The sequence below is a fragment of the Chamaea fasciata genome, unplaced genomic scaffold (genome assembly GCF_029207755.1).
Source record: "Chamaea fasciata isolate MVZ Bird 193981 ecotype frontalis unplaced genomic scaffold, bChaFas1.0.hap1 SCAF_9, whole genome shotgun sequence".
NCBI classification, from domain to species: domain Eukaryota; kingdom Metazoa; phylum Chordata; class Aves; order Passeriformes; family Sylviidae; genus Chamaea; species Chamaea fasciata.
This window is the reverse complement of record NW_027094094.1, coordinates 29717321-29740148: the sequence shown is the minus strand read 5'-3', so window position 1 is coordinate 29740148 and position 22828 is coordinate 29717321. Positions and strand designations below refer to the sequence as shown.

Here is a 22828-nt window from a genome sequence, read left to right as displayed (position 1 = left end):
GGTTTACTTGCACTCCAAGTATTTGTTTTGCTGGGTTGGGATCCAGCTCCTCACGACTTCAGTTTTCAATTCCTTCTGCTGCCATTTGGATGTCCAGTTCAGTCATTCTCTCAGCATTTTGGATAGGACCAGACTCCCTTTAATATACCAGTAACTGTGCATTTAAAAGCAGAGAATGTGCATCAGCCATTATATTTCTGAGCTTTAGCCTCTGTGATTTAAATCTGGAGTGGGTAGAATCTGCCCCTATCAGTTACACAAAGCCCAAATTGACACAGCCATAGTGTAGGACTCTGAAATTCTGCCAGCTGCTGGGGAGGCATTATCCAGTTTATTTGTATATGTCTCTCTCTTTCAAGATCTTTTTAAACACTTTGCAGTATAATTTGCAGAAGGATAAAAGTTACTTAAATGAAAACAGCATGTACCAACCTGTTTGGTGCTGTAAGGAAGGAGGAATATTCATAATATTCAACCTTTTTTCAGGTAGTAGTCTGTATCTGTTGTACAGGGTCCCATCTGACCTTAAAATAGGTTAAAGCTTCCTTAAAGCTGAAGGTAGATAGAAAAGTGAGTATCATAAAACTGATTTTCTTTTCAAGTGTTACTGTATTTGTTTATCTTCTGATATTTTATTTTTCTTATTGTAAATGATGAACATAGGTGAGTCAGTTTTGTTTTCACTTGCCCTTCAGGCTCTCAATGCTGACATGTTTGTGAGAGCCTTTTTAATGTGGTGTGGAACTGGATTCACTGTGATCACTTTGGCTACATTCAGCAGTCTCTGATTTCCTTGTTTGTGTGCTGGTTTACTTTGAAAAGGGGTGTCAGAAATTTTTGTCTCTCCCCTTCACGCCCACACTCCCCACACAGGTCTTCATGGCATGATCTAGCCAGTTTAGAGGAGACATGAATTTGCATGGAGTTACTTTTGGAGAAGTTTGCCTGAACTATATATGGTTATATAGAAACACACAGCTGCACATCCGTTACCACTGCATACAGATGGGATTGGGAGTTTGGCTCGGGCTCATTCCCCTCATTCTGTAAAGCTGTGCCCGAAATAGGTATGCCTATTCAGCTCAGTTAATTTGTATGCTGTGCTTTTCTTGGTGTTTGAGTGTGAACCACAGATGCACATAACTTGAGCAGCTGGAACTTACCTGCATTTAATACTTGGCATCTTCCTGTTTATTGAGAGGAAGTGAGAAGTGAATAGTAAAATCGAAGGAAAGACCTTAGAAAGTTGAAAGGAGTATTTGGGTGACTTATGTGTCAGTGGTGTCTTAGATGAGGATTCATCTTACCTTTGCATGCAGATATATTCAGAAATCATCAAAGAGACAACAATGTTCATTTTGCTGCCACTGGCACTCATACCCACACAGTAGGAAAGAGGTTTTGGTGGTGCATTTTAGCATACTGATTGAATAGCACTCTGCTTGCAGGGAGAGTGAACAGGAAGGAGGAGAACATGAATGTGTGTGTTGAGTTTGTGACTGTTTGGTGCTGCTTAGTTGTTGCCGCCTTCTCCTTTTTGAGGGGGACTTCAATCTGAATGTCAGTCTTCCATCTTTTGAAATCCTACAGAAAGTCAAGAACCCTGTGTTTTCAAATAAGTTGGCACAGCATCGAGTGGCACCATGCTGCAAGACTGCCCTTGGTCCTGCAGCAGCTTATCCCGCCTGCTTTGCCGTCAGCTTCCAGCCTTCCTGCAGGCTCTCCAAACTCATTATCCTCCCGAGAGGAAACCCCTGGCTGGAGCTGACTTCAGGAAGTTGTTGACCTTTCCTCTTCTCTACCCATACTGTTGCATGCTCTTATGGGGAAATAGAGAATAAAGGGCTCTCTTATTGCTTGCTTTGCACCGTTTAGTCCATACATGGTGAGAGTCCTCAGGTATGAGATAGCTGTGGGCATATTTTCCAAAAGACAGGAGAAGACAGGCTGTGGGGAGAAGTGTCAGAAGTAGATATGGCTGGAACTTCAGCCATTTTGATTTTTCTTCTAAAAGAGTGACTTCAATTAGTTAGGAGGATAAAGAAATTATAACACCTCTTGAGAGGAAAAGCTAGGGGGTCTTACCTTCCAGCCAAGCGACTCTGCTGTGCTTATTTTGAAAGGGAAGAGGAACATACCAAGTTTCCAGTGCCTCTTCTTCAGAGGCTGATAGTCTAAGCTCTGAGTTGTAACATTCACAAGAATAAACTGCAGCCTTCTAACAAAGCCATTTTGCTCCTGCTCCTCAAGTGAGCAGCCAGAGTGTAGCAGCACCTCTGTCTACAGCACTGAGGCTATCGGGTCTGTGCAGCACATGACTTTCTGTTCAGGATTAATTGTGGGATTAGCTACCAGGTTGCTGCTCCCAGATCTCTTTCAAAATGAGATGTAATCTGCAGGAGAAAGGGGTCATTTGTTTTTGAAAGGAGCTGCCCCACTCAAAAAAGGAGACTGAAAAATGGCAAAAAAACATGTCAGAATATCTTCGAAGAAAAATTTCTCCCTATGGTAAAGCCTTTCCTTCATTGTGACTTACAAAACTATAGACATTTTCTCCAAAACAAATAAAAGCACAAAGCCTGCCATCAAAGCAGGATTTCAAGCTATTTCATTCAGACAGCATTCTTTCTGCAATGGGCACCACACGGTAGGGAACATTGCTTTTACAAGTTCACATCACATGCCTTCCACGTTTGAGGAACTATGTGCAAAATAAACCACGCTGATTTCCCAGCTGAAAAAAGTGCCCCAAATGGCCAAAAGCCCTGAGAATTGCCACCTATATCTAATTAGCAGACTCGGTGCCTAGTCCTATGTGCTTGTGTGTTGAAAGTTCTTCACTCACATAGAAAGAGACATAAAAAGAACAGTGTTAAGGTGTGGTGGCAAATCCAGTGCTCTGCAATATTCCAGCCTGTGGGAGAGCAGCTTCCCTGTGGGAAGCAGGGGAGCTGGGCTTCCCCTTTCTGCTGCATCCCTGGCATCGGTGCCAGCTCTCCAAGAGTTCAGCTGAGAGGCAAAAAAGTCTCATGGCCCAAGAAATAAAAGGTCATCTAAAGGTCAGAGATCACAAATCCAAAGGTCACCTGGGGATCAAAGGTCACAATAGGGAAATGTAATGTAGATGTCACAGGTCAACATCCTGCAGAGGTTAAAGGTTACCAAAGTCCTGGTGCTAAATGTTGTCACCGAGGTCAAAGGTCACAAGAAAGGAGAAGTATCACTGTTAGCAAGGGGTCAAACGTAACAAAAAGCCAAAGGTCATTGGAAAAGTTAAAGATCATCCAGAGCTCAGAGGTCATTTGGGGCCAAAGGTTCAGCACACAGGTGCCAAATGAGAGACAATAGGTTTGTTTTCTTCGATCCAATTCTTAAAAACCCCTTCTTGAACTTCTGGGCACAGTTCATCAGGAGCCTGCTCAGGCCCTCAGGCACCATGGTAACCTGAGCATCACACCTCATCCAGGACAGCCAGGGACTAGGAAACACATTTCTGCCTCTCAGCTCTGTGCCTCCACACCCTGGAGAGGAAAGCCCAGGCACCTTTGGGGCTGTCCTCCTCCAAAGGGCACTCAGGAAACCCAAGGAAGCCCCCGAGTCACCCTCCGGCCTGGTTCTGCTCATGTTGGAAGCTGGTGGCCCTTGGTGGCGTGTGCTGCACCAGGATGCCCAACAACAGCAGCAGCTGGGCAGATGCTGTCTGGCATTACTCCAAAGCTATTCTACTTTTTGTCAGAAATTACTAGAGATTGTCTCATGGATGAGGATTCTGTAGCTTTAAGACCAAAATACATTGCAGATGTATTTATATGATATAATTAATGTTATTTATATATATATAATTACTATTATAAAAGCTAAGATATTTTGGGGGGAGCACTTTCTTACATGGCTATAGTAAAGCCCAAGTGATGGAAGAAAAGAATCCACAGCTCATCCCATTTCAGTTTTAGTTTATTTGAAAATGTTGCTTGTTCCCATATTCTGGCCAGGTAATGCCATCACAGTCTGAAATGGATTTGGGATCAACAGGAGGTGACAGCACAAGCAAAGAAATTTCCACACAACATCTGGCCATACAAACAAATCAATTCAATTGCACAAAGCCCACAGTTCTGCCGTCACTGGTCTTTCTGGAAATTAAAATATCAATATGAATGATGATAGATTTTTGCAAAATGATGTGTCCACTGAAGTTTCAATTAGCAGAACTATTGCCAAGTTCTGGTTGGAATGAAACATTGGAAAGATAGAACCTCAGAAGGTGTTTATGGTCCTTTCAACTCAAATTCAATTTCATTTCAAATTCCATTTCAATTTCAAATGTCCTTTAGGCATTTTCTGTATTCAGATAAGAATTTTTTAATCATGAATAAAATACCATTACATTTCCTATGTAGTATCCATACTAATATGACTTAGAATTATTTAATTTTCTTAAGTAAAATCTCAAATTCATGTCAGTTTCTATAGCCAGGGACCTGAATGCCACTGAGAATTTGCCGTGTTGCTTCTGGTTCCTACTGGCCTGGGCTGCTTGGTCTCTGCTGTCATGTATCAACAATCTTAACGTATGATTTTTAAGGACAACTACATTTGGGGCACTTTTCTACAAATGACAATGCAGTAACTCAGAAGGAACACAAAGGAAAAGTATACTGAAAAATACCCAGACTGTGAAGCATACAGTACACACCAGTTCTTTCAAAAGGAGAAAAACCAATACAAAACAAGAGGAAGGGAATAAAATGTCAGTTTGGGCAATAAAAGGTATTTTATTCTCTGTTTACCATTATACAATGGCAATAAATTCAAACCAACAGGGAAACCTTAGCTTGGATTCAAAAGAATACTGACAAAACATAGAATGCTACCAACTTTTCTGCAGCTTGAATGTACTTATTTCTATTCCCCGAGAAAACTTGGCTCTGCAGCTTTTCACATTGATGTCATATATTAAATGATTCCATATATTCAATTTCTTTCTTCTCAGGGTACCTCCATCCCAAGTATCACACAGGGGCACAGAAGACAGTTCAGACTTGTGTCCGTAACGTCATCTGAAAGTATATTGATATTATTGGATGCTTAGGGACAATACTATTCCTTCACACTCTTTCCTCCTTTTCCTGATATTCATGTGAGCAGTTCACTTTCACATTGGCATTATATGTAAAGGTCCGGGGGATCAGCTATTGCTGTCCCAGGAGAATGATGGAGCAGGCTGGAGGCTTCTGAATGGGGGGTGATGAGGCTTTCAAAGTTACTGGTGAGGGGCTCAGGGCCAACAGGCTTCCCATATGATAAGGAGAAGACACGATCTACAAGAAAGGGACAAACTCAGAAGAAAAGCACAGAGCACTCATTAGTTCCTACGTGGTATAGTGAGTGAAAGCCTGGTTTTCTCCAGTATTTTATATCTGCTGGTAACGTGCAGTTTTCAGATGGCAGCCAAGCAATGCTTAAACTGGGCAGGAAAGATGATATGGCTGCGCAGCTGTTCTGGAGTCCTTTGCCTCTTCTGCAGCAGGGGCTGCATGTTGAAAACACAGAAATCTGTTAGATGGGGTGAAATTCACCTGAGCATGAAGGCAAGGCATTGTTTGTCTCTTGTTGCAGCCCTGCTCTTCTCTGAATGGTACTCACTATGGAAGTGTGAGGCAGTGTCTTGCTGCAGAAATGGGCCACCATTTACATCTGGCATTCTGTGCCAAATCACCTTTAAAGCAATCTCTTGTGTAGTGCAAACTGAGGTGAGTTTGTTGTCCTTCGAGGGACAATTTGATTTCTCTTGTTATAATGAATGCTACCCTTTGCAACTGCTAAATCTGCAGTGTTCAGAGCAAGGTGGACTGTCTTTAACACCACTTTGAATGCCCTGCCTGTGAGCATGTGAGAAGATATATATCCTTGGAAAAACTGAATAAATAAAAGGCACAGTCCTTGGGAAATACTGTGCTCCTGCCACATGTGCAGTGAAACATAGATACATTCACAATTTAAAAGATAGGTAAGAGTCAATATGTAAAAAGATTCCTGGAAACAGATGTTTTCACATACACGCCCGTCTCTCAGGCAGCAGGTATTGAAGGCTGTGTGACCAGACGCTTCTAGCTTCATCTGAGGCTGGGAACTGAAAGAACATGTGTTCACCACAGGAAAAAAAAAAAAGTATTGTGCCATGGTGTTTTCTATCTTTTGCCCAAATTTCTTGCCCCCAGATGGCTGCTAACTTTATATAACTCGCAGCCAAGGATCCTCCCACAAGGAGCAGGAGCAGAGCCCAAACTGATCTCATCCAAATGGGGCTTGGTTCCATCTCCAAACTGATTCATGCCTATGTTAAACTCAGGTGAGCCTTCCCAGTGTGCAAAATTCCCCATGCAGTTTCTGTCCAAGGCTTACATGAAAGCTGCAGTGCTACCCAGGATTAGGGCCCTCTGCCCATCCTCTCTTGAAACATTTCATCCCACACTCAGGCTATTTGGTTAGATCAGTAAATTTAGCTTAGAAATGCCCAGAGGTGAAACCATTAGTAACATGAGAATGATTCATTCCTTACAAAAATCTGATCCCTCAGAGGCAAAGCCTGGAGAAGCTTCTTTGCCACGGATGACTTTCTAGCCAGCTATTGAGGTGCCTGCCAGTAAAGTACACTTGGTGGCACGTAAACCATTATGGTGCCAAATGTGTATGAAACTTATTACCTCTAAAATCGTCAAAGAAGTTCTCTACCAACCTAACGATGTCGTGTCATAAGATAATTTGAAAGCAATGCCTAAAAAGTTGTGTGACTAGGGTGGTAATGAGAAAAACCTGTTCAGATTAGTAATGTGCGTACTGTCTGCGTGTAAGCTGCCAATGAAGTTCTGGGTGCTTCACTGCCTGGTGGTGCCAACTGGCTGCTTAAATCCATTCAGCAAGAGTGTGTGCTTGTCTGTGGAGCAGGCAGATGTAGCAACACACGTGTGTGAGAGAACCTCTCACAAAAGTGGGAGAGAGCTGTACTTCTGGAGACTTTAAGCACCACAAAGGGCAGATGAGGAGCAACAGCCCACTCGTATCTTTCAAAGCTCCCTCCTGGGCTGGTGTTTTAAAGATGGAAGTTAATACACTTCTGAAGTGTATTAACAGGGGTAATGTTAAAAAAAATTAAGACTCTGTTTTGAGCGTCCACACTATGAAATAAATTAAGAAGAAATGGTCTTCATGTTAGGTAGTGGCTTGCTTTTGCAGGTGTTTTCTCTCACAAAATATAATGTCTTATCTATGTAAGCAGGTTGACTGAGTGTTGCAGAGATTGTTGATGGACAGGGAGGACATTCCTGATCAGGGAAGGAATAAAAGAAAGCAGAGATTTTAACTTGTTGGTTAAAACAGCCTTAGTGCGTGAACACTGTTAGCAAAAACGTATTTGGGGATTGTCTTGAAAAGGTGTCCTTCTGTATCAGACTTGGATAACTTCCCCTCTAGCTCTGCATTAGCTTTTTAAAGAACCTGTTATAAAAAATGTACTTGCTGTTTGTTGGTTTTTCTTTAAACATCCTGATTGCTTTTTGATGACACTGTACAAATACACGGTTAGAATCAAGTGCTAGAAATAGCTTCCTAGAACTCAAATTGATTTTTAGATAAGAAAGTAAACACGTGTATGTGTGCAAGTCATGCATGCATCCAGGCAGAACTAGTTATTTTTATTCTTCTAGATGAAATTGTCTGTAAAAACATGAGGTGCTATTTATTGTTACCATAATTTTAATTTAAAATGCTAACAGTGACATGAAGTGTTGTCTCAGCTCATTTAACAGGCTGTGAAATGGTTTGAAGGATGATAGAAATGTCTGAAAAACCAAGCTCAGGTAAAATGTAGTTACTCATATTTGCTACTCAACCCCCATTTTTTTCATAATGATGAGTAAAAATGGGTCATCTTGTTAGGCAAAAAATATTATCATTAGCAAGAAATGTTTCCATCTCACATTGAGGAGAACACATGCACAGCCCAGTTTCATCCCCTCCCCATGGTTTGACTTCAAGGGGAACTGGAATGGGGGAAAAAAATAGCTGGGCTGGTTTCCTTCAGTGCAGCTGTGGTAAGCTTGAAGAGAAGATGTGCTGCCCATCACCTCAGCCACGGGGTGACTGCAGGGTCCTCTGCGGTAAACTTCTCCCCTTGGATCCTTCCACCCCATGAAAATGATATCTCAGTCTCTCCTACCTGTGAACGGACAATTTCGATCCAACACTGCAGTGATTCCACAAAAAAGCATCACCTGTTTAAAAGATGTAGTCTGACTCTGGGCTTATTCCCCAGCCTTACAACAGCTCCCTGCTGGGCTCCCAGTGTCGCCTGTGATGTGACAAACGCTTCTTGTTGCATTATGGCTCTTTTGAGGCTTCAAGGAGGCAAGTCATTTCACAGTGGTATTGCACTATGAGGGGTAGAGGGAGAGACTGGATTTAGGGAGAGGTTTGGTGGAGGCACAGCAACTGGGGATGCTGAGAATAGAAAAATTATCTGGCAGTTCTAAAAACTTAAATCCTTTTATCCGTATGGATGTATTTCTTTAATCTAAGCACTTGAGTGGATGAACTGTTCAATATTTTTTCAGTATCTATTTCTGTAAGAAACAGGACATAATTTGCAAGCCAGATTTTCCTTAAGGACCAGAGGCTTAAAACCTCTGATTTCTAACCAGAAATGGTTGTTATGTTGCATGTATCAATAAATATATTGATAGTGATGAGACTATTTCTTTTTAACTGTGCTATTTTCATGAAATAACATTTACCTTTATCCTTCTTGCTTTGGCTCACTCTTTCTTGGCCTGATCTGGATGACAAATGCCCATTTATACAGCTGGAACCCAACGCAGGCCTTAGAAAAATGCAGAAAAACTACAGCTTTGTGACAAGGCAGGGAAAACTAAGGAGCTGCAGATGGTCATAGCCCCAAGTGTGACTGGGAAAGCTATTGAGACAAACCGATCTTGTACTAATGAGAAACATTTCTTAGGGAAAAATGAGAGTTTGCAGTGATGTATAGATCCCTATCCATGCTCCCTTGAATATCCTCTCTGAGACTGGGTCTAAACAATCCAAATAGTGTGTGAAATGCATAGAAATGAATTTACACTGGGCTATTGTGCCTCAGTTGTTGGGACAGCTGATACCTCAAGATGTGGGGTGGGTAAGGACAAGTCGCTATTTATTTCCTTAGCAATGTGTGCAGGGGGAACTTGAGTGCAGGTGGCTGCAAAGAGGACAGCTAATGTTTGTTGGTCTCCAGAGCACATTGCTTTGCCATTTTTCTCTCTCTAGGTACCTATATTTCAGTACTTGGAAAAATTAGACCAAACTACAAATTCGCTTCAGATGGAGATTGTTTCCAAGTATTGTATTCTGCAGAGATATTGATATTGATATTGTTAGGGAAAAACAAAGAGACCATCTGCAAATACTCAGCCTGCGTCTACCTTCAGGAAAAAAAAAATGCCAGTCCCAAGAGCTAACTGGAGAATTGCTCCTTTTACCTGGGTGACTGCTATCAGAAGTGGGCTTACGTCTGCTCTCACAGCAATAGGTGGAAGTCCTCTGTCTATCAAAAGGAAGATGATTTTCTGACATTATTTTCTCATATAGGAGTTTACCTTTACATTTGTGATATTCTCAGTGCACTTACTCTCCATTTCTGATTCCAAGTGGCAATGCATTAAATGATCCAGTGACTTTTCACTTGCCTGTGCAAGGTCAATTGGGACATATCCTAACAGGGCTAACCCTGAAACCAGAACACAGAGCACCCAGTGAGATTCTCCCATGACACCAACTGGTGCCTTCACCAGCACTCTGCCCAGCAAGCATTTGGATGCAGCTGTCTCAGATGGATATTTTATACACCAAATGCCACCTGCAGTAAATGCCCAAGAAATCAAACCAGACTCTGTAACCAACAGGGGAATCTGGTAAAAGGCATGATAAGGAAGTGACTGCAGAATCTCCAGGAAACCCTCCTTGTATGGAACAGCCCTGTAATATGAAGCTGAGAGGACCTCTCTGGGTTTAAACAGCAGTGTTATTTTTGTGTGACCATTTCCTTGTGTGCATAAATTTCCCCCTGTTAGCAATGGATCAAGCAGCCAATTTCAACCACCTTTGATTTTGAAAGGAATTAAAGATAACCTCATTCCTTCAACTGCTGTAAAAATAGAAAGTGGAATAGAAAAGACAGACTACATAAATTTCTAAACTTAGAGAAAGGCTGCAAAACTTATGCTTTGCTAGACACTCTGTGTCCACATTGTCCTCTCAGCTGGAGAAAGGCTTCTAGTGAAGCTGTCAGTCACCTGTGGGGATCCTTGTCCAACAGGATACTTCTGATGGGGTTGGTTCTGTACCTGTGTAGGAGCCACATGTGAATTGGCTTCAAAACCAACGCCCCTGGTCTCCCGAGCAGAAGCAGAAGAATGTGACTGGTATACTTGGGTTTAGTCACTCATCCACTGTCTTGGGCATGGGCAACTGTAAGATAGAGAGAATGACCAAACTGCAGTTTAAAGTCATGCAATGTTTAATTTGATTGTTAAGGTTTTCAGGTTTGATCTCAGGAACTGTTTTCCAAATTCATATGCGGATGGATTTTATGTAGCTTATTATTTCTGTTATAAAATGTACTTTGAGTGCATTTATCTCGTATGGTTATTCAAAAAGGCTACATTAATTTAATCTGAAGGCATTTCAATGTAGGATTGACATCAGGAATACTGCGAGGAGTCAGTTTCTGGCTCTTATCTGGAAAAAGGAAAAATTAATCCGAGAACACCTGAAATAGTATGAGTTTATTCTAAGCTGTTCTGGCCTCTCTGTCTAATTATTGCAGAAAGATAAGGGTGATGCATCCTAGCTGACTTGGGCACCTGCATGTTATAGGGTGACATCTTCAACAACTGGCTCCACAGAGAAGGTACCTACTTCACACTGCTCAGTTAGCTAAGATGGAGCCTGTAAAGTTTTCTCTTGCCAGAACTTTCACCATGACAGGGTTAGGCTTTAGCTCACTGTCAGACAGATGAATAATTTTCACCTTATCCAATCAAAACTAAACCTGAAGCACATTACAATAAGGTAGTTACCCATATTTAATTTGTTTTGTAGGACTACATGTTGCCCTTCTGCCCAGCTAAGGGAATGGAAAGACTTTCAACTGACCTCAGCAGGCTGAAATGAAGAAATGAGTTACTGAGGCTGCAGTAAGTGGTCAGGTAAACTCCCTAAATTCCAGAGTCTCTGCCCGTTTCACCACTCTGTAGTGGTCACATCCCATGGCAATCAAAGCCAGTGGCAGTCAATGGGAACAGTTTGCTCTTTGGTTTAAAATTAAATAAGTAGTCAGTTATAAAAAGCCTTTGCAAATTCTTTCCCACGTGTCCAGTACAAATCTTCATAGATTTCCATTTAGGATAAATCTGAAGAGGAATTGAATGCATTTCTACTGGCACACTCTGATGATATTCAAGGAGTAGGTGTAGCAAGCTGTGGGAACTAAGAAATTAAGAAAAATACTGCACTGCTGTCAAGAGTAGGTGTAGACATTTTGTACCTGCTAAACCAAAATGATGGGCCTAACATTTAAAATAATATGCTGATCTAACACTTGAGCAGAACTGTGATTTAGATAGACAATGATCTTTACTCTGCCATCCAGTTTCCCTAATACTAGAAGGAAGCCAAATGCTTTGCAATGCAAATCAAGTGGCAGATAAAAGGATGGTGTGATTCATCTGAAAAAAATGTTTCACTTTAGAAACCCCAGCAGGCAGAATATAGATCCCCTGTTTAATTCACCCTACCCCCTTCTGACTTCTCTGCATTAGCAGCAGTGACTGTGCAGGATTTTCCTTGTTTTGTAGGTTGTGCCTTGGGTTTCTCTGCCATTCAGTGGAGGTTTGTCTGGAGAAAGAACATGGTTACAATGCTTCCTTTTTTGGTTGCTGTCTGCTGCATTTACTCTGCAGTTAAGGAGCAAGCAGAATAGTTAGTTACTAGTTGAATCCCAAATCTCTGGCTAATGTAGATGGCATAAAGCCTTCATCACTTCAATTAGTTTGTGTGCTGTAACAGCAGCAGGAGAGCTTTGTTGGAGCTAGACATGAAGTGTGGAAAGAACATCTCACCTCATTCTGAACCTGTAGAAATGCCTTTTAAAGCCTCAGTCTCACATTCCTTTAAAAGCTAATACTAGAATTTTGGTGAAATGTTCAATTTTTTAATTAAGCATCTGACAGATCCACTGATTTTGTAATGAAAAACCTGATTTTATAATGAAAAAAACCTAACATCTCTAGAAAGTGAATGCAACAGGGGACCAAAGCAGAAGCAGGTGCAAGAATATGAGAAGCCAGACTTTGCAGAAACACATTCCTACTGTACTGGAAAATTGGGCATTTGAACCAACTGAAGAGCAGGTATGCACTGAGCTTGAGAAGATACTATTCATGTTCCTTAGGGCTGAGTCCTACACATTTACCTGCCACTGATTTCTCAAGGGCTCCAACTGAAATGAACGTCAGCAGGAGCGAGTAAGGGCTGCAGGCACGGGCTCTTTATGCTACTAGCAGTCACATTTTGGGACTTTATTAAGACTCAGATTTGCTGAACAGACTGTACTGCAAAATGATGCTAATTAGCATCTAAAATTCTTGGACAACTGCCACAGATTCCTGGGAGCTGTCTACACCACCAGCAAAAATGGTTTTAGAGATGCTGATTGCCTGAAATAATTTGGGGCATAACTTGTCCTTTTGCAGTGATTTTTACTGTATCCATGTAGTCATCCTGGCTGTTGACAAAACCCTGTGGGTGCATACCTGAGAGCTGTTCCCAGGAGTCTTGGAGGCAGTGCTTCTGCAAAGATTGAACCAGTGGATTTGTTCAAGAGTCTAACCCAGGCTGCTTGGGATGATGCTGGATAGGAATTATTTCACTGTGTCTTTTTCACAGGTTGTATTAATTTTCCATGGTAGTGCACTATTTGGTGAGTTGGTGAAGGGATTTTGGCAAGGCAGAGTTACAGTAATTAATTCCTTATTTGTTTACCTCTACAGTATGGTTCTTTCAGCTGCTCCCACAGTTTACATCAAACTCTTATCAAAGAGTTTCAGCCATTCAGTCAAGGCTGTAGCCTCACTCAGCTTCAGTCAAGCATCAATTTGATGATAATACAGTTCAGTTAACCTGTGTCTTTCACCTGTTTGGTTCAATTCCACTCCATGACTTGTTACTTTTTTTAGTTTTCTTCTGTAGCCTAGAAAATTACAGGTAGATTTTTGAGGCTCAGATCTCATCCCTGACTGATTCCGGAGAGGCCAGACCCCACTTTAAGAGATCTACCATACTGTAAAGAAAAAGAGCGTTCTGATCTGTCATCTCTCCTCATTTGGTGGATTGCTTTTGCTATATCCAAAATCCTGAACTCTGCAGCAGAGGCAGGAACCCAAGGCTTATCCTGGGTGCATGAAGCACCAGGATTAGGTGGAGACTTTCGTTTCAGCCTCTCTCAAGCCCACTCATAGATTTATTGGCTGTCCATGTGCAGCTCTAAGTAGCATACCTTGATTAAGCAAAAGCCTTTTGGCCCCCTGATGGGATTTCTCCACTGAAAAAAGACTTCCCTTGGGAAAGTCACAGTACCTAAAGAACAGGAGGGAGTATCTAAACAACAGGAAAAGATATAGCATCCATAAATATATAACCTGGGATGGTGTTACCAAGCAGAGCGACTCAGACTCCCCAGGCAGGTGGAGGAGAGAGCCCTTTATTGCAAAACCCAGGACTTTTAAAGCAGATAGGCCTTTATCAGTTACACTCCAATTAAGCACAACAAATCTAATTCAACCAACCACCATGAACCACAGTATGAACACGTAATGGTTATATAATTTGTTTTTCCGCCTCTAATTCAGCTGAGTCACTTTCCCATAGTCCTTTTCTACTTAGCTGAAGTAACAGGCCTGAGCCATGACTTTACAAGGGTCACAAGGCCCTTAATTTGTAAGGTTTTACCTGTACACAGTAGGGTAGGGCTTCCCAGTTGTGGCATGTGCCCTGCCAGTGGTATGCCGAGGACTTCAGGATGGCATGAAGGTATTTAATGAATATCTGAATGCCTTTTCCTGCCCTAAGAAACATGGCCCAAGATGGAGACGGGAACTCCTGAACAGCTGCCTCCGCCATCTCTGCCTCCAGGTGAGACGAGCACTCTGGAGAGAAGCTCCCGTCCTCTGCCTTGCACTGAGAAATACATGCCTTTGGTCCAGAAGTTCATGGTTTTCCTTCAAGGCGAGCCCGCTGTGTTTGTGCCCCAATTGTAAATGCCAGGGGTCCAGCTGAACTGCTGAGCACCCATGTGAAATCCTGATGAAGCAATGAGGCTTTAAAATTTTTCCCTTCCAACTGCATTTTCTTATATTTTAAATAAGCATATGTTAGCCTGGAGACTTCTGTCTTCTGTAGAAAGCTGTTAGCAACACTGTATATCTCACTCATTCCAGCACATTTTACTTCCCACAAATGTTGACAACCCTGTGCAAAGCAATGAGGATCTGTGCTTCTGACCATCACGTGTCAAGAGAGGAAAGCCAAGAAATCAGGGATGAGGAATGGATGGGAGACACTAGTTAGCTCGTTTGTTTCATCTGCCGAACACAAACAGAGCTGTAAAACTGGCGGCAGGAGAGAGAGAGAGATGACTCCCATTCCCCTCCAGTCAATCTAATGAATAATTAACACACTTTTACTCAGTATATAACAGTACACTTTTAACAAGACGTGCCACTAGTGCAGCTATTGAAGCACCATCACGTTAAAGATGCACAATTAGGTGAACTGCAGGAACCCAAGAACATGGTTAAAAGTTCATGGCATGCTTTGGAGCAGCAGTGGTCGCGCCCCGTGCAGCCGTCGGGAAGCTGCCATGAGCCGTGAGAGCACTCATTACAAAGGGGTGGCACCGGCCCGTTTGGGGAAGGTAAATTACCGAGGAAGAAAGAAGCCAAGAAAGGTACAGTCCTGGCCTTTATTGGTGGCACTCTCTTTTGTGGCTGAACACGAGCGGGTGACCGCTGCGGTCGGCAGGAGGTTTCCCTGCCGAGCGCGGCCCGCCGCCGTGCCGCGGGGCGCTGCCGGGGCCGGGCCCGGGGGCGGGGCGGCCGCGGCCGTTGCCGGGGCGGGAGGTTTGAACGGCGCCGCCGCCCAGGGGGATGAGGATGATGAGGAGGCCGCGGCCGGGCGCCGCGGGCAGGGTGAGTGCCGGGGCCGGCGGGGCAGGGTAGGGCTGGGCTGGGCAGGGCAGGGCTGGGCAGACCCGGGCAGACCCGGGCAGACCCGGGCAGACCCGGGCAGACCCGGCCCGCAGCCTCCGATGCCGCGGGGGCGGTGAGGCGAGCCGTGGCCGGTTGCGGGCGGCCCGGGAGCGGGAGCTGCGCTGTCCCCGCGCTCGGCGGGTCTGCCGTGGCGGCGGTGGAGGCTCCTGACCTCCGCAGGCTCTCGGAGCTGCTCCCTTGCACCTCTTTAGTCTTTCCGCTGGTTTTCCGATTCATGAGGGGTGTTTTATTAAGCCTCGACTTGGTTAAAAACCCAAATAAGTTGAACTCGGGAGTGTCTGTGAAACTGTGCCTGTCAATTGCAGCAAACGCTCATTTCTATCTCTAGCTACAAAGTGCCCAGGCTGGTGTCTCGGCTTCACAGCCCATGTTTTACAAGAGAACCCACTGCCTGGCTACTTGCTTACCTTAAACAGATATACTATACTTACAGGGTTTCGATGTAAACCACTGTGGCAGTAAATCACTAGTGTACCTTGGAATAAGATTCTGAAAGCCTTTGATGAAGTTGCCAATTAAATGAAGTAAAATTTCTACCTGTCCTACCCTCAGCAGTATCCATGTAATTTTCCTCGGCTGTTGTTCTTTTTGTTCGTTTTGTGACTGCATTACCTGTGTAATACTAGAAATACTTGAAATTTCTTATACTCGGTATGCTTAGGTGGGGAGTACAAAGACGCTTTTTGGAAGTGTTGCTTAGGTAGTTCCTGAGCGTGGGGCTGAAACTCCCAGCAGCTCTTAATAATGTCCTCTGGATTGTGCTGCCACTGGTGGGGGAACGATGGACCCACAAGGGAAACGGTGCATCGGTAGACAGCATATGGCAAAACAGGGCTGTGTCATCCCTCCGAGTGCAGATGGTGTGCCCGTATTTTTAGACTGAATGAAGGGGGGGAGAAGGTGACCAATCTCTTTTGATAGGCACAAAGAACTTCATGCATTCCCAAATCAGGCTGCTGAGTCCCTCCTTCAGATGAGATTTATATGGTGTGGTTATTTAAGATACAGCCCAACAGCCATATACTGCTAGTCCAGAATATTTTCTGTGAGCCTGGTTGACGTGTAGTGTGGACTGAATGCTTTGTGTAGTTCTTGAAAGCCCCACTATGGATACACGCAGATGCCCCAAATAGGAATATTTATTTCCTCCCTGTAGTTCTGGAACAGCTGATACATGTGGAGAGGAGCTGGGGCAGTGCAGGTGCCTGCTGTCTTGGGAATTATTAGGTGGAAGTAGGATGTCATTCTTTGGAGCTTTGCAGCAGCTGATTTATTAGTTTAGGCTCAGAGAATAAGTAATTATTTCTTAGGGACAGGTGTGGGCCTTGCTTAGGTTTTCACAGCCATGTAAAATTTGACTCAGAAGAAGATGGATGAAAGCTATTTTTGTTTTGTTTTGTTTTGTTTTCTTTTTTTTTTTTTTTTTTTTTCTGGGATGAATCCTAAGAAAAAGTGTGAATAAAGACATAGGTTCTGAGAATGCAGAGGTTTTGTTGCCCTGCTTTATCCCCTTCTGGCTGTGATTGGAACTTTGAAAAGCAAACCTGTGAGGGTTAAAAACGGGATAGTCCACGGTGCCATAAGGGGTCCCATGCTTTCATATACCAGCAGGACTTCTATGGAAAATAGCTCCGATGTGAGCTTTGGGAGCTAGTTACCACCAACCAGCCACAAACTTGCTAATTGCAGAGGTAGTTGGGGCACTCTTGTTTAGTAATGAGAAAGAGTCACTCTTCACTGACCTGCAGAGTGTTTGCAATGCAGCCCTGCAATACCACGACAGTGTTCTGTTATTCACTGCTCTTCACGTGTCAGAAATATTTGGTTTGGCCAGGGATGGCCACAAAACAAGGTAATGTGTATCAACCACCAGTGGCATCTAGCAGGCCTTTGGAAGACAGCAGTCTGTGCTCCTTCACCCTAATTATTTTCTGGCCTGGTGTGGGTTGACATCTTTGAAATTGCAAGTGAGGAATCATGCACATTCATGAATGTTTTCTGTGAAAGTAGGCAGGGAAAAGTTTTCTTCCCAGCAGTTTTTATAAAACCTTAAAAAACCCCTGCTCCTTCAAAATACAGAAATGGTGTATTCTAGTGACTTGCCAGCCATGTTAATTTACTTCAGAGTTTGAATCAATTGTGCCTGACATGATTTAGTCTTGAAGCCACCAGAGCTGTTTGACTTTTTAGTTCATGGCCTGATGCAGTTGAGTATTGGGATAAGTCTCCTTTTTTCTTTCTTTCTTTCTTTCTTTCTTTTTTTTTTTTAGTTTTTTTCTTCTGCTGTTACCTGAATTTCTTATCAACCATAGATGAAAAAAACCCAGAATTTCTTCACTTTTTTAAAGACAGCCAAAGAGGTGATGAGATTGAGTTTCTGATTTAAAATATTTCAGACATTTTCTTCAGTTTAAAGTTTATTTTAGGAGGGTTGTTAATTTATAAGCTTTGTTCAGTTAGCCCTCTCTAGGACCATATGTTACTATTCTATGAATGACACATGGAGGCACATAAATTTTTAGTAACGTTCAGATGGTACAGCGCGTTAATCTTGGTTTGGAATTTGCATGTAGAATGGATATAGTAAATCTGTTTCGTCCCATGTTTTACTCATTTGTTCCTGGACAGAGAACTACCGTTTTACATTCAGTAACCATTGCAATTAAAATCTAGAGTTCTCCATCCCGGGAATGTGACACCCAAGAGAAGCTCAACTTGGAGGTGCGCGTGCGAGAGGGGATCTGCCGGCTGCTGGCGGTGAGCACGCAGAGGGAGCAGCTGCTGCGCGCCGTGAAGGACCTGATGGTCTGCAACGCTCGGATCCGGGCCTACAGGGCACAGCTGCGGGGCCCCCAGGAGCAGCAGTGAGTAGCAGCTCCAATTCACAGGCAACACGAGGAAGCAGGCACTCACTGACATGAGTTTTTAGCAGTCTGTCTAGGAATGTGGATTTAAATCCTTCCTTACCTCTTAAGCATAAATTATTTCTGCCTTGAAGCGTTGCTTTATGAAATAATTCCATTCTCTTCTTTTTGCTTTAAAAAATTAAATTCAACTCGTATTTTCCTGGGTAGATTCTATTTTTGACATGAAACTCTAGTTTAGGATCAAGTAACACAATGGACATATTTTCATGATTACCCTTAGCATGCAAAAAGGTACCTGGCCAAGTCTGATGGGACAAAACAAAGCTATCCAAGTCAGAATACAGCTATTAGTATTTTTCGTGCTTTACATTGTTATCAAGGGTCCTTTAATAACGGCCCCATCATGGTTAATTGGTACCCTCTGCTGGCCACTTGTGTTAACTACAGCGGAGTGATAAATGCAACCCTCAATGGGAAGTAGCTGAAAATATTCTCACTTTATAACTCTTGAAGGAGCTAAGCTATGTATGTTTTGTTTGAACAAGGTTACAAATTTTTGGTCTAAAGGGTATTTTTTGGGGGTGCAATGTTGAGAATCGTGGTGCGGAGACACTCTTGGTCTAGGTTAGTAATTTATTGAAATATTATGTTGCAGTTTATCATAGATACTCTGAGTACATGCTTGGCTCCAGTTAATTGTATCTGTAGGAGCAGTTCCACTGTTTTTTGGTTTCACAAATGTTGCCTTATAGAAGAAATGTGTTGGAGGGAAGAGCAGCATTTTCTGTCCACCATCCTGAAGCTGATTTTGAAAACTAGCTTATAATATGTGTGATATTTTGTAATTATTGCATTTGTATTGCTTTTTCCTAATAAAATAAGGAATTTTGTAGCGATTCATCTTTTATTTATGTTTTTAGCGATGGAATAATTACAAGCGTGTGTATGTGCTGATTTACTCAACTCAGCTCCTTGTCTTTGATGTCAGTGAGCACAGAATGGTGCTGGCCCATGTGCAGAACAGGGCAGGGATATTTGGACACGTATCTGAACAGTTGTATTGTGTTCTTGATTTGTCAGTGCCATGCATTGCTTGGATCTGTGTCTTCAGGGCCCTTGAGATGTCCCTGGAGGTCATTAGAAGAGATGCACTCTACAGTTATTTCTCTGTCATTTAAATTGTATCCTTGGTCCGTCGTTCATTTGGAGTTCTATTCTTTTGATATTTGCTTGACTGGAATTTGTTTAAGGTTTAATTGTGGCAGAGAGAGAAAATTCTAAGGTTTTCTAGGGCCTATCTTCTGTGAGTTCTGAAGGTATTCTAACTGCCTCTGGAAGTCATGATACTGGTAGCAGCTAGAAATTTTCATTTCATTAATAGAGGAGGAGGCAGTTCTTTAAACAATAATAGAACTAATAAATTAGGTTGCATCTTCATTGATGTGTACAGAAGGAGAAAATTGATAATGTATTTGATCCTGTTGCAGCTGGAAAGGACAAGGAAGATGAATCTACTTGTATTTTAATACTCAAGTTACATATGCTTTGGAGTAAAGTCTTCGTGGGAATTTTAAAAAATGGTGGTGTTCTTTCCTTCCAGATTATGCTCAAGAAATTAATGACTCATATCTTAAACCAGAGAACCAAAATTAACTTTAAAGAAAAGCATTTGACATGAGCTATAACATGAAAATCCTGACACTACTTAGTGTTTAAAGGGTTGAATTTTAGATATCTAAATGCACAGGTCTCAAATATCTTTTTTCTTTTCTTCTTTTTTGGAGGTCTTCAGGAAGTGGGACAAAAGACCGGATGGCATGCAGAGCAAAGGTTGCTATATCAGGTAAGAGGCCAGGTCGTCACTTAATTACAGAAGCTAATTAGCTGGATAGTGTCTTGTAATACAAACTATACAAAAAAGGTTGTATTTTAAAGTGTGGATGTGGTTCAGAGACATCAATCCTCTAATGCTGCAAGAGGACTTGTGCTTAAATTACACATGGGCTTTTGAAGATGCTACCTTCTATTTTCATTTTACTCACAGGCTGTTCCACAGAGGGAAATCCTTCTTTTCTGTTTGCCACTCAACACTGAATGCATTTCAAAGCTAAACAAGTGTGAGTGTGCTGAAAACTTTTTCTCTCCCCACAACGGCAGACTTTGAAGTGATAGTATAGGGCATGTCTAACAAATTGAGAGCAGAATTAGAACTAGTATGGAAATGTTATTTAGGCAATGCAGATAACATTACTGCAGCAAAGGTGTAGTGGTATGGCTTCAATGCAGGCTGGTAACAAGGAAGTTTAACAACCATTCCTAGTGGGCTGTTTTCTAGCCTGTTCTCAAACTTCAGCACTGTGGATTTATTGTTTTGTTTGCCTGTGGCAATAGTGGATGTCACTCCATTCAGCAGTCCTGTGGCTGTTCTGCCAGCTTTCCTAACAGATCTGTTTGTGCTCCCTGACCTGCTTCATTAAGAATAAAATAGTGTAGAACAGCTCACTACTGGAACTGTTTCAGTTACTTCTGCATATTTTGATGTATCTTTAAGCAAGGTAACTTCTAGTCGAAGAAGAGTGATGAGCACATGGTTCAATAATGTTTTTTTGCCAGCACAGCTGTTTGCAGAACGTGTATCTGTCTTTTCTCCTTATGGTAGTTGGATGAAAGCATCTGTTTGCCTGTCTGTGCTGTGGTCGCACCTTTTTTCAAATTTGGAGAGCTATCTGCAGTGAAGACTTTAGGGTCATATAATACACATGTGCTCTCTTCAGAAAATCAGAGTTTTTGAAGAACTCTGTTTTTAGCGTGGAGGCTTGCTCAGGATATTAAAGATTTAGCTTGTTTCTTTTGATGGAATAAGACCATGGAAGGGTGAAATACACCACTCTATATTGGGGCTGTCTTCTAGTGATTCTGCCCTGTTAGCAGCACAGTGGCTCTCAAAACTGGAGATTATATCCTCAGAAGTGTGGCACAGATGGAGGTGAAGAGGAGGAAGCAGCAGCTGCCTCACTGTGCAGTCCAGCCTGGGTGTGCTGCGTGCTGCCATGCCTCGCCCCTCTTCAGATGCTTGTGTCAGGAAGTCTGGCCAGGTCCAGTTTACAGCAGGAAAGCTAAAATGTTGGTTTTGGCCTCAGCTGATTTATTCTTTCTATAGGTCACTTGTTATTACCTCCTGATTTTCTATCCTCAGTAATCCACCCGCTTACAAATTTATTAGCGTGCCAAATAGTTAGTATATGCCAGAGGATGATTACCAAATAAATAGGGCAGTCGTGACCAAGTGCAGAAGTTCTGGAAGAGCTGTGCAGGACTACTGAGGAATATGCTCCTAAAGAAAGCAGCTGTGTCAGATACTGTGTGGGAAGTACATTCCTTAATCCATGGTTTTTCACACTTCTATAATTTTTACTTATCCCCCATATTTTTGAATAAATTATGTAATTTATGTTATTGTACCAATCGATTTTTTTTTGTCAGAAGACAATACATCAAATGTTGATCAAAAAGCATAATCATAATTTAAAGTAGTTTTAAAAAGGAATCATTTGGTTTAAATTTGATTAATTGTACTATTTGAATGTATCCAGTTTCCATCCACAGATTTACAGCTAATGGTAACTGAAATTAGGGTGCGTGAAAATTGATCTTTGTTTTTGATAAATGACAGCTCTTTCTGTCCAAGAATGAATTGAAGCTGATTTACAAGTATCATGTTAAACTTGTTCCAGGATTGATTGTCTATATCCTGGTGATTTTCTGACCAAGGTGTAAATGTTCCAGCCAGCACAATATTGAAAGTGGCATACAGAAGTAATCTTTAATCTAGTGCTCTAATTGCTAACAAGGTCTATTGAGCACATTAAAATTGTCGTTCAGTTTGCTATGATTAAAGATAGGAAAAGCTTTTATTTGTAACCATTTTCACATATGAATGTACATTTGTGACCTTTGTATTTTAGGAAAGAAACGTTCTGTGCTTTGTCTCTGACAAAGATGAATATATATATATATCTTTAAAAAGTTTGAGAGAGACTTCTGTAATGATTTTAATGAAACTATTTTTCTTTAGGTAAACCCCCCTATTTTTAGCAGTGCTTGCTATGCAAATGCTTCTTTAGAAGTGAAAGGCAGTTTCAGAACATGGTGATGTATTGATTTTTAGGAAGTTAGAAGTCTAAAGCTGTATGCTGCCAGTTCACTAGAGTGTTCATTTGTTTTCATGAACACTTAAAAATAGATGAATTTGAAAGTTTCAATATTGAAATAGCTTTTATAATAAGATGTCTCATAATAAAAATTGACTGAAATTTGCATTTTTCATCTAACTTCCGAGACAGAATGACTATATGTGATTTCATTTAGATCAACAAGTTTTGTGGGCAAACCCCTGTAGGAATACATGACAATCTGATGCCAAAATACTGGCACCATTTTGCATCTTAGCATAATGAATGTGGATTTTTCCATCAGCCTCGTATGAAGACAACGCTGGAGTCAAAAATGCTTCTTTATAACGATATTGAAGATTTTTGTCACAAGACAGCTGAGCTCATGCTGTTCGCTGCTGCCATCATG

General features: G+C 42.0%; 1 protein-coding gene across 4 annotated transcripts in view; it reads left to right on the top strand.

Annotated features, from left to right (window-relative positions):
- Positions 1-11181: 11181 nt before the first annotated feature.
- RTKN2 (rhotekin 2) overlaps positions 11182-22828 on the top strand; it is a 38068-nt gene continuing 26421 nt past the window's right edge. Inside the window, exons 1-3 of one of the 4 annotated variants that reach the window (XM_066191681.1) lie at positions 11182-11261; positions 18054-18244; positions 20032-20090. In XM_066191681.1, the coding sequence (XP_066047778.1) occupies positions 18183-18244; positions 20032-20090 (121 nt within the window). In that variant the 5' untranslated portion in view covers positions 11182-11261; positions 18054-18182. Of the gene's footprint in view, positions 11262-15069; positions 15300-18053; positions 18245-20031; positions 20091-22828 lie in introns of those variants that run through there. The other 3 variants (XM_066191679.1, XM_066191682.1, XM_066191680.1) reach the window with 3 other exon arrangements.